The following is a 12,806-nucleotide window of genomic DNA, read 5'->3' as shown; positions in this document are numbered from 1 at the left end:
GTTTGTTTTCAATGTTTAACTGGATCCTCTTCGATGAGAAACTAATTTGGCATAACTACATAGTTGAGATATCCAATCCCTACCTGATGCTCGACACCATTGCAACCTCCTTCCCCGCCCGGGGGGGCGCCAGTACGAGGCAACGCCAGCTGGGGCCGGCCACGCATGCGCGCGTGTGTGTGTGTGCGTGCGTTGGGAGGGCTGCTGGTCACGTGACAGCGCTGTTTATGTCTTTGGTTTATGTTTCCCTTCCTCCTCCTCCCCCTCCGTCAGAAGATGGCGGCGGTGCTGGAGAACGGGGATAAGAGAGAGAGTGAGGAATGTAGCTCTGACCGGGGTGTCCGCCGCACAGAAACGTTGGGCTTTTACGAGACGCAGAACGATCCGAGCACGCACGCCGGCAAGAAACGGAATCTGTCAGGTGAGCCGGCCGGGAGTGCGGCACTGCTCGGTCCGCCGGTCGGGCCAGGCCGGTCCGGTCCGGGCCTTGATGGTGCTCGCGCCGCTCGCGCGACCAACGGCTGTCATGGGAGCCCCGCGCTGCCCGCGCTGCACCAACCGCCCGCCCGCCCGCCCGCCCGCGAGGAGGAGGCGTTGGCTCCAGGGAGCCCGGCCGCTGACAGCTGTCAACGTCTGTCCACCAAGCGATCGCAAGCCACTGTCACCGTGCATCGGGGAGGGGCGCAGCCTTCACTTTGATTTAGGCACAGAATGCTGGAGTAACTCAACGTTTGGATCTCCAGATCTGCAGAGATGCTGCCTGTCCCGCCGAGGTACTCCCAGCATTGTGTGTCTATCTTCCGTGTAAACCGGCATCTCCAGTTCCTTCCTGCACATTTGTCTTTGATTTGACAGCCGTGGAACTCAGTGAGCACACAAGTTCTAGCAATGTTACAAAATGTTGAGATTTTAAAAATCAAGTCTGCAATTTATCCCATCAGATAAAGCATAAAAATAAGTTTAAGTTGACACCTAATTCACTTTCATATCTTCAGTATTTAAAAAGTTATGGCCATTTTCATACTCGGAAATTGCTATTGAAGTTCCCTATTGCTTTTCCGTTGACTTAACACAAAAGCTGTGATGGAGGACAGTCAAAAGCCCATAACTTTCTTAAAAATTAAGAGAACTGAATGACATTTTCAGTTATTATAGATTGAAGCATTCTGAAACAAATATAAAACACCTTACTTGGATGACCTGAAATTAAAGCATATGATTAGTTAATTACCTAATTGTAATTAATTACAAAATTGACCGTTGTGACGGAAATAGTAATAAACACCCAGACTGCCTTGAAAATTCAAAAATGTGATATTCTCAAGATCAGAACTTTAATATTATTGTGTAATATGCTGTAAGTCCATAACAGATAGGTAAATACATTACAATTTCTAGCAATAGACCAAGTCTTTATGGAGAAGATCAGTTGCTAGCTGGTACATTAATAATAATAATACATTTTATTTATGGGCGCCTTTCAAGAGTCTCAAGGACACCTTACAAAAATTTAGCAGGTAGAGGAAAAACATGTAAGCGGAATGAAATAAGTAGTAGAGACATGACTAGTACACAAAGTAAAGACAGAATTCAATTCAAAACACAATATGAGGCAATTAATGCACAGATGAAAAGGGAGGGGGACGTGGGGCTAAGGATAGGCAGAGGTGAAGAGATGGGTCTTGAGGCGGGACTGGAAGATGGTGAGGGACACGGAATTGCGGATCAGTTGGGGGAGGGAGTTCCAGAGCCTGGGAGCTGCCCTGGAGAAGGCTCTGTCCCCAAAACTGCGGAGGTTGGACTTGTGGATGGAGAGGAGACCGGCTGATGTGGATCTGAGGGACCGTGAGGGTTGGTAGGGGGCGAGGAGGTCAGTGAGATATGGGGGGGCCAGATGGTGGAGGGCTTTGTAGGTGAGGATCAGGATTTTGTAGGTGATCCGGTGGGAGATGGGAAGCCAGTGAAGTTGTTTGAGGACTGGAGTGATGTGATGCCAGGATTTGGTGTGGGTGATGATAATATCATAATCATAATCATATCATAATCAGTAGCATCATCATACTCCTCAGATTGTAACCAATAACAGGGCTCTCACTTAACTTTTTACCTGTTGCCAGCCGGGCAATCTTGACAGCTTTTTAGGTTGCCAAATGACAGTTTAGGTGGTCATTTAAGACGGTTTGCATGACGCGTGCGATAATGTGCTCGGACGAAGTGCGTAGTTACCAGTCGGAATTATGCTCAATGAAGCATTCACATATTATGTTCAAGAAGGAACTGCAGATGCTGGAAAATCGAAGGTAGACAAAAGTGCTGGAGAAACTCAGCGGGTGCAGCAGCATCTATGGAGCGAAGGAAATAGGCAACGTTTCAGGCCAAAACCCATCAGTCTGAAGAAGAGTTTCGGCCCAAAACTTGCCTATTTCCTTCGCTCCATAGATGCTGCCGTATCCGCTGAGTTTCTCCAGCATTTTTGTCTACATTCACATATTATTTCTGCTTCAAATAACTCACAAACTAAACATATTCACCAATCAAGACATGATATATACCACAATGACATGCAGCAAAATTATAATACAATATCTCAACTCTTTTTACACATCGCAATTAATGCAATTTCTATTAGTTCTTTCCACTTCCAAACAAAAATGTGGTTGGATTATTCAGCATATGATCAACCTGTGTCACTAAATCCTGGACCATGGTAACATATGTGCTTAGCCATGCACACTACAGATTGATGCAAGCATGTTTTCTGTGAAGGACCGAAAATTACCATGACATGGCCATAGCATGGGTCGTTATTGCTAATGGCACAGACACACTCTGGCTTCCCACATAATTTATCCATAACAAAATATACGGGTTGCAAGGAAATTTCTAAAGGCATTTTTTGATAATAGCTGTTAAAACCGACTATACCCATCTGACAGGTTAAACATTACACTAACTGACAAGAGACGGCCAAAGGACATAACTGCAGCAAATGTTCTTTTGGTAATATGTTTAAAGGAGTCAAAACAAATAATAACATTGGGAATTAAAACACATTTGATCGCATTCCGTTATCAAACATAGTCAATGTTCGCTCTGAAGACCATGAAGCACAATAGGGTCAGGGGGTGTGTGAATCAGTGTGGGGTGGATAGGTGGGGGGGGGGGGGGGGTTGAGAAGGCAATCGGTGCGGAATGGATGGATTGAGGCAGGTGAATTAGTACGTGTTGGTTGGAGTATGTAAAATTGTGAGGGGACAGCACGGGGGATGTCAGTGGTGTTGAATGGGGAGATCAGTACGGGATGAATGGGGGGGGGGGATCAGTACAGGATGAATGGGGGTAGACAAAAATACTGGAGAAATTCAGCGGGTGAAGCAGCATCTATGGAGCGAAGGAAATAGGCAACGTTTCAGGTCGAGACTCTTCTTCAGACTGTTCTCCCCACTTTTCTTGTATGGGGGATCAGTATAGGATGGATGGGGGGGGGGGGGAATCAGCACAGGATGAATGAGAGGATCAGTACAGGATGAATGTGGGGGGGGGGGGGTCAGGACGGGGGTGGATCGGAGGGCCTGCAGGATGAATGGAAGATCACTACAGGATGAATGAGGGGATCAGTATAGGATGAATGGGGGATCAGTACAGGATGCATAAGGGGATCAGTACAGGATGCATAAGGGGATCAGTACAGGATGCATGAGGGGATCAGTACAGGATGAATGGGAGATCAGTAAAAGATGAATGGGGAGATCATTACAGGATGGATGGGGGGTTTGGTGCAGGGTAAATGGAGGGTGGGTCAGTACGGGATGAATGGAAGGATCAGTGCAGTATGAATCGGGGGAGAAGTGCAGGATGGATGGGGGGGGGGGTGGCAGGAGAATCAATGCGAGGTGGGTGGGGTGATTAATATATTGGGGGGGGGGTAGATGGGGAGGGGAGCACGGGGATGTCAGTGAGGACTGAATAGAGGCGGGAATGGGGATCAGTGCGGGATGGAGAGGAGGGGTCCCAGGATAAGAGGGGTGGAGGGGGGCGTACAAGAGAGAGAGAGAGAGAGAGGGAGGAGGGGAAGGGGCAGAGGAGGTGGGGAGGAAGGAAGGTCAGCGCTCCTCGGACAACATCGCCCTGCTGCCTTGGCCGTCCCTGTCCAACGCCAAAGTGCCGCTGCCAAAGGGGGTGACGGTGGGATCTCCTCGCCACCGCCTCCCTCCTCCGTCAGCTGACAGGAAGGTGCGGGGCCGAGCGGTGCAGCTCAAAGATCCTATAGCTATAGGATCTTTGGTGCAGCTGCTTCAGACCGCGGAAGGAGACCTTTTTCTCTCTCTCCCTCTCTCCCTCCCTCTCTTCCTCCCTCCCTTCCTCTCTCCCTCCATCCCGGCCTCGGCGTGCGAGAGGGATTGTTTTGAAAGCGCCGTTGGCGGATTTGCAAGTAGCGCCCGCTATCGCCCTGATAACGGCCGCTGCCTGCAAATCCGCCAACGGCGCTTTCAAAACAACCCCTCTCGCACGCCGAGGCCGGGAGGAGGGAGGAAGGGAGAGAGAGAAGGAGGCCTGCTTTCACCGGGCGGGGTGCTGGAGGAGGAGGCGGTGTAGCCGCTGTCGCGGCCGCTGTTGCCGCTGTTCAGGGCCCGTCATTCGCTCCGACCCTTCGTCACCACGCACCTAGTGTCTTTGCCCCGCAATACAGCCGCCGCCGACACAAAACGTCACATTCCTTTTCTCCAGAGATGCGGCCTGAGTTACTCCAGTTTTTTGTGTCTATTGGTATAAACCAGTATCTGCTTGCCAAGCCGGGCAAAATGACTCAGCGTTTAGGTTGCCTGGCGGCAGTTTGAGTGGTCAATGGCACCCGGGCAACCGCTAATTTCGAGCCCTGAATAAGCAACTCTGCACACCTTGTTTTTCCTCAACTTTTCAATTTTGGCATTGTAAACTACATGTTCTTGCTCTTCAAACCGCGCATGACATGCCTTTCTGCCCACTACTTTCCCATTAAGAGTGTCCTGTAGATTCAATTTCTTAAGAAAAGGATATTTTTTTAAATAGCCTAAGTATCCAAATAACAAACTAATCCGATTCACACAAGAATTCACAATATAACATGATTTTTAAATCTTACTGTCATGAATTTATATGCCCAATGGAAGGAATTTAATGTTTAATTTCCATTAATTAATCTAGTTCCCATAAACTAATCTAATCTATAAGTTAATCATCCACTCAATATAATAACAATTATTTTTTTTTGCACAATACATGGGACTAAAACTGATATTTAGTGTAAAAATATTGACTATGGATAAACAATAACACAAAATATAGACGATTTAGATGTTCTTATGACATGTTTGTCCAAAAAAAAGAGCATTTTAATCATCTTGCTTCTGGAACGCGATCGATTGGAACGTTGCGTTTGCGGTGAATTTGAACTCCATATCGGCAGGAAAAACACTGACGGTTCGTATGTGGCTCAATCACATTTTCGCAACGTTAAATTAGGTTAAAGCCATCCCAAGAAGCAGGATTATATGTAAAATAAACAACTTACCCTTTGTTTTGGCCCATTCTTGCGATCCGTCACGTTGTAGGCGTTGAGGGCATTAGAAGTCGCTTTTTATTTTAATCTAATCATTAAATTGTCTCGCGATTAAAAAAAAAATCGGGAACTGAAGTCCGATCGATTATTCTTCAGCAGCTAGCAGCCCGAGGAAATCTGCCTCCAGGCAGTAGAGAACTGGATTTTAATCCCTCCCCCCCCCCCCTCCTCAAAGGCGCCAAAGTCGCACACGCGGCCAGTGGCAGAACTGCAGCGCCGCTGAAGGTAGGTTTTGTAACATCGCTACAAGTTCCTGACCGAGGGCTGGCTGCAGGTTGGCAGCGCCATGCTTCTTGTATGGAAGGAACATGTCATTTTATGCAAATTGTGGGGGGAGGAGGATGCCATCAATCTCATGTGTAAGAAGGAACTGCTGATGCTGGTTTAAACCGAAGATAGACACAAAAAGCTGGAGTAACTCAGCGCGACAGGCAGCATCTCTGGAGCGAAGGAATGGGTGACGTTTCGGGTCGAGACCCTTCTTCAGATTTTATAGCAATGTCAGTTGAATATTCCATCACCTTCGCTGCTGTTCAGAATTGTTCTGCTTAAATTCCCTCTGTTGGAATAGATACCTTGCTTGAACTTGTCTTTAAATAAACGCGGATTGTGGATATCTGATTTTAAAAGAAAGCGCCGGAAATACTCAACAGTTTAAGCGAGGGATAAACACTTCAAAGACACACTGCATGACCTGCTAAATTTATCCAGATGATTTGAATTTTATAAATATATTGCTTGCTTATTTCCATGTCCAGTCCGTTTGTGGCTCTTCCACATGGGTGCATCTGGATGTTGTTCATGAATCGAATAATAAACTGTCGTCCTACTCTATTTTCAAAGGAATCGCAAATGATAATTATATGGCAAGTTGTTCCATCAATGTTTTTTTTTGAGGGGAGGATATAGGTATTGCTGCCAAGGTTAGCATTTATTATTCACTCCCTTGGAAAGATGAGTCACATTGAACCGCTGCACTCGTTCTAATGAAGGGGTTGCAACAAGAGTCAATTCAAAAGTGTTTAATTGTTTAGGTTTATTATTGTCACGTGTACTGAGGTACAGTGAAAAACTTTGTTTTGCATGTTATTCAATCAGATCAGATAATACTGTACATAAATAAAATCCATCCAGAATCCATCATTCCATAAGCTCGAGAAATGTTCGATTCAATCTACCCCATTTAGGACACTGGACTTAGTCCAAGGAACTGATGCGCCATAATGCTGAGAACTATATTCTGTGCTCTGTAACTTCCCTTTTGCTTTAGCTACTATATTTGAGTTTAAACTAATTGTATCTATGTATGAATATCTGATCTGTTTGAATAGAATGCAAATCAAAGCCTTTCACTGTATCTCAGTAAATGCGATAATAATAAACCTAAATCTACAACCAAGTCAAACTTAAAAACAATAGATAGAGTAAGAGGAAGATACAGTGCAAATTATAGTTGTCAGCATTGTAGCGCATCAGTTCCATAGAAAAAGACTAATGTCCATAACGGGGACGAGGTGAATCCACTAGTGGTAGAGTCTAGGACCAGAGGTCATAGCTCAGAATTAAAGGACGTCCTTTTAGGAAGGAGATGAGAAGAAATTTATTTAGTCAGAGGGTGGTGAATCTGTGGAATTCTTTAGTACGCCAGTTGATATTTTTAAGGCAGAGATAGATAGATTCTTGATTAGTACAGGTGTCAGAGGTTATGGGGAGAAGGCAGGAGAATGGGGTTAGGAGGGAGAGATAGATCAGCCCAATTGAATGGCGGAGTAGACTTGATGGGCCAAATGGCCTAATTCTACTCCTGTCACTTATGACATGAATCGGACAGAAACCTAGCCTATGGAAGGACTGTTCCAAAGCCTGATAACAGAAAGAAAGAACTGTTCCTGAGTCTGGTGGTGCAGGATATTCAAGCTAGCTGCACTTTCTGCTGGACGGGAGCAGGGAGAAGAAGGAATGACCAGGTGAGGCATGTCTTTCATCACTGGCTACTTTTCCGAGGCAGCATGAAGTGTGGATGAAATCAATGGTGGAAAGTCTAGTCTATGATGGACTGGGCAACATCTACAACTCTGCAAGTTCTTGCGGTCTTGGGCAGAGATGTGGGCAAACCAAGTTGTGATGAAAAACAAAAGTATGCTTTCTGGGGTGCATCTATAAGTTTGTAAGAATCATTGGAGTCACATGTACTGGCAACTGAACAATGGAATTCCAACTTGCTGTAGCTTAACTGTCCCATTAATGTGAAAACACAAATAAACTTGCAAAAATAAATAATACGATAAATTAATAGTCAGTAATACTGGGTTAACAGATCATAATAGTACAAAGCTGAAGTCCATAGTGCAAACCACAGCAAGGTCAATAGAAGACAGTAGTTGCCGAGGTTGTGGTTAGGGTGCAGTTTTCAATAATCTAAAGGTTGCTGGGAAGAAGCTGTTCTTAGACCCGGAGGTCACAGTTTTGGGGTTCCTGTATCACTTCCCAGATAGTGGCAGCAAGATGAGAGCTGTGGGTCTTTCATATTTGTTCAAGTTCAAGTTCAAGTGAGTTTATTGTCATGTGTCACTGAAAGGACAATGAATGTGGTGGCCTTGCACCGTACATGAAATGGTATGAAACTGCATTTGAATGTGGTGGCGTTGCACCCTGCATGAAATGGTATGAAGCTGCATTTGAATTTGGTGGCCTTGCACCCTGCTTGAAATGGTATGAAACTGCACTTGAATTTGGTGTCCTTGCACCCTGCCGAAAGTGGTATGAAACTGCACTTGAATTTGGTGGCCTTGGATCCAGCTTGAAATGGTATGAAACTGTACTTGAATTTGGTGGCCTTGCACCCTGCTTGAAGTGGTATGAAACTGAACTTGAATTCGGAGGCCTTGCACCCTGCTTGAAGTGGTTGGAAAATGGATTTGAATTTGGTGGCCTTGCACAACTTAATCCAATCAAGTGTAAGGTAATGCATTTTGAAATGACAATTACAATGTATGGTAGGTCATTTATGGTTAATGGCAGGGATCTTAGAAAGTTGTGAAAGTGGTGATGCTCTGTAGGTAAGGTAGTAAAAATAACATTTGGTATGCTTGATTTCATAGGCCGAGGTATATAAAAGTATAAAATAAACCACCATGTTGCAACTGTACAAAACATTGATTAAGTGGAACCTGAAGAATTGTGTACAGTTCTGGTTGCACTGTGGACTCCTGTATATCGGAGAGACCAATCGCAGGCTCGGTGATCGTGTCACTGAACACCTTCGCTCAGCCTGCCTAAACTTACCTGATCTCCCACTTTAACTCCCCCTCCCATTCCGACACTGACCTTTGTCCTGGGCGTCCTCCATTGTCAGAGTGAGGCCCAGTGCAAATTGGAGAAACATCACCTCATATTTTGCTTGGGCAGCATGCACCCCAGTGGTATGAACATTGACTTCTCTTACTTCAAGTAACCCTTGATTGCATTCTCTCGCTCCATCCCCTCTCCCTTCCCAGTTCTCTGACCAGTCTTACTGTCTCCGACTACATTTTATTTGATGTTACCTTCTCCCAACTAACAATGATCTATTCCACATTTTTCTTGATCTCCATTCCATTTGTTATGTTTTCACACCTTACACTTCCTTATCTATACATTCATTATCTATGTACCTTCTACTCCCTGACATCAGTCTGAAGAAGGGTCTCGACCCTAAATGTCACCCATTCCTCTCCAGAGATGCTGCCTGTCCCGCTGAGTTACTCTAGTATTTGTGTCTATCCTCTGGTAGCTAATTTCCATAAACCCTCCACTCTCTGAGTGAAAATAAAATGCCAATCAGGTTCCAATTAATTCATTCCCCTCTCACTTTAGACTTTAGAGATAAAGCATGGAAACAGGATTTTGGGCCCATCGAATCTACGCAGACCAGCAATCACTCAGTACACTTGTACTATCCTAAATACTAGGGACAATTTACAGTTTATCAAAGTCAATTAACCTACAAACCTTCGGGTCTTCAAAGTGTGGGAGGAAACCAGAGCATGCGGAGAAAACCAAAAATTCGGCCTTGACAGCAACACCCCAACTTCTATACTCAATAATTGCGTGCAACTATAAATTGCTTTCCAATTTATACTTAATTATGCAAAAACATGCCAATTTTCATAAATAAAGTCTATATGCTCAGCAACTAAGATGAACGACTAGTTTATCATTTTTGGTAATTTGTATGTTGAATAATGTAAATAGTTACTTTAAAATATTTTTATATAGATCTGTCCCTGCTGAGATTTATTAGTGCTGAGTTAACACGAGGATATCTTTTGGAACACAATGAAGCCAAGTACAAGGAAAGGAGGGAGAGAGTATACACTTGTCTGCGAATTCCTCGAGAATTGGAAAAGGTATGTTTATTTCCTTTTTGGCTTGCTTTAGTATTTGATACATTTTACTTATTACTTATCACACATTAAAAGTGCACAGTGCTGAAAAGTATATTGGTAAGATTAAATGTGCAAAAATGTATAAATAGGAATAGGAATTAGTCTCACTAAGCGGCCTACCATTGTTTATTTTAGTTCAGAAAAACAGCCTGGACACAGGCCCTTTGATCCATCGAAACCACACCAATCATCGTTCACACGTTTACAGTAGTTCTATGTTATCCCTATTTCTATATGTCTGGGGCAATTGAACAGAGATCAATTAACCTACTAAACAGCGCGCCTTTCGGATAGAATCATACTGCACAGAAACATGTTCTTCGGTCGAACTTGCTGATGCCGACCAAAATGCCCACCCACACTAGTCCCACCTGCCTGCATTTGCCCCATATCCCACTAAACCTTTCCTATCTTTGTATCTGTCCAACTGTCATTTTTAATGTTGTTATAATACCTGTCTCAACTGCCTCCTCTGGCAGCTCGTTCCATATACCCAGTACCCTCTGTGTGGAAAATGTTGCTTCTCAGGTTTCTATTAAATGTTTTCCCTCTCACCTTGGACCTATTTCCTCTGGTACTCTGGGTGAAAGACTGTGCACTCACCCTATCTATTCCCCTCATGATCTAATACACCTCTACAAGATCACCCCTCAAGATCACTCCTGCAACTCAAGGAATTAATAAGATTAATAAGATAACCCCTGCGCCTCAAGGAATATAGTCCTAGCCTGTCCAACGTCTCCCTAATGTTCAGCTCCATAAGTCCTGGTAACATGGGAGATGTGGGGGGAAAACGGAGCACTCAAAGGAAACCCACTTGGTCACAGGGAGAACGTGCAAACTCTACACAGAAAACATCCGAAGTCAGGATTAAACCCAAGTCACTGCCACTGTGAGGGAGTGGCTCCACTAGCTGTGCCACCATAAATGATTTTAAATGGATATGAGGAATCATGTAATCAAGATTTCTTAATTACCTGACAATTTATTGGAGATTATTGGTGTGATGCATAAATTAGCACAGCATTTAATCCTATGTTAAGTCTTTATAAAGATTTCACTTTTTTCTTATTCAATATGTCATGATGAGAAGCAACAAAGTTAATGTATACTACCATCTTTTATTAAAAGCTAATATTGTAAGTTACATGGTGTAGTCTTGTCACAGTTTTGTGGTTGTACAAATCATGAACCACTGCTAAATGAAGCAATGCAGTTAGAAATTTACTAATAATTTTATTGTTTGACCCAGTATGTTATTTAACCATGATTAAGCATAACTCATAGCATTCAGCACAAGCTGAAGCCAAGTGCCGAGTCTTCAGTTATGTACCTGTTTGCCATGTTATTGACTATTCAGGTTTTAAGCCAACAGAAAAGTTCTCTACATGGTTCCAGTAAAGTTTCATGACTTTGGATGGTTTGGCAGCGAAACAACATTAATTGACTATCCAGTTAATGGCAGATGCAGTATAATGTGGATAAATGTGAGGTTATCCATTTTGGTGGCAAAAACAGGAAAGCAGACTATTATCTAAATGGTGGCCGACTAGGAAAAGGGGAGATGCAGCGAGACCTGGGTGTCATGGTACACCAGTCATTGAAAGTGGGCATGCAGGTGCAGCAGGCAGTGAAGAAAGCGAATGGTATGTTAGCTTTCATAGCAAAAGGATTTGAGTATAGGAGCAGGGAGGTTCTACTGCAGTTGTACAGGGTCTTGGTGAGACCACACCTGGAGTATTGCGTACAGTTTTGGTCTCCAAATCTGAGGAAGGACATTATTGCCATAGAGGGAGTGCAGAGAAGGTTCACCAAACTGATTCCTGGGATGTCAGGACTGTCTTATGAAGAAAGACTGGATAGACTTGGTTTATACTCTCTAGAATTTAGGAGATTGAGAGGGGATCTTATAGAAACTTACAAAATTCTTAAGGGGTTGGACAGGCTAGATGCAGGAAGATTGCTCCCGATGTTGGGGAAGTCCAGGACAAGGGGTCACAGCTTAAGGATAAGGGGGAAATCCTTTAAAACCGAGATGAGAATAACTTTTTTCACACAGAGAGTGGTGAATCTCTGGAACTCTCTGCCACAGAGGGTAGTCGAGGCCAGTTCATTGGCTATATTTAAGAGGGAGTTAGATGTGGCCCTTGTGGCTAAGGGGATCAGAGGGTATGGAGAGAAGGCAGGTACGGGATACTGAGTTGGATGATCAGCCATGATCATATTGAATGGCGGTGCAGGCTCGAAGGGCCGAATGGCCTACTCCTGCACCTAATTTCTATGTTCTATGTTTCTATGTTAAGAGAGCAGTGGCTACATTTTAACCAATCACTAGTCATAGCAAATTAAAATGCAGATAAGAATCATGTACGGAGCTTAAGTATACACAACAGTCTTACGTTTCATTTAGCTATCTGTTAATTTTCAAGGTTTAGCAAAGTTAGTATGAACAAATGCAGATTATGTGGTCTTTCATCTTTCTAGATCAAATGTTGTTTTTGCCAAATGAACAGTTGTTCAACTCTTTATTCTTGCAAATATGTCATTTAGTGGGTTTTTTTTTTAGTATAAAACTTTTAACATTTCTATATGCATGTATCTTCATGACCTCAGTGCACTGAAACATGTCCAGGAAGTTACTCTGAACATTTAAACCTTTTATTACGATGCTAGATCAAGGAGGACCTGTTGGGTCCTGTCCACTCAACGAGCGGGGTTGCGTGGAGGGACGGGGGGGAGGGGGGGGGCGGCCTTTGGTGTCATACACACACACACACTAA

General features: G+C 44.0%; 1 protein-coding gene across 1 annotated transcript in view; it reads left to right on the top strand.

The window, feature by feature from the left end:
• Positions 1-224: 224 nt before the first annotated feature.
• tapt1 (transmembrane anterior posterior transformation 1) overlaps positions 225-12,806 on the top strand; it is a 91,014-nt gene continuing 78,432 nt past the window's right edge. The window contains exons 1-2 of the mRNA XM_033025847.1: positions 225-421; positions 9,857-9,987. Of these exons, the coding sequence (XP_032881738.1) occupies positions 241-421; positions 9,857-9,987 (312 nt within the window). The 5' untranslated portion in view covers positions 225-240. The remainder of the gene's footprint in view (positions 422-9,856; positions 9,988-12,806) is intronic.

Source organism: Amblyraja radiata, chromosome 1, assembly GCF_010909765.2.
Source record: "Amblyraja radiata isolate CabotCenter1 chromosome 1, sAmbRad1.1.pri, whole genome shotgun sequence".
Classification (NCBI taxonomy): Eukaryota; Metazoa; Chordata; class Chondrichthyes; order Rajiformes; family Rajidae; genus Amblyraja; species Amblyraja radiata.
The sequence above is the reverse complement of the archived record's forward strand: the minus strand, read 5'-3'. Positions and strand labels throughout refer to the sequence as shown.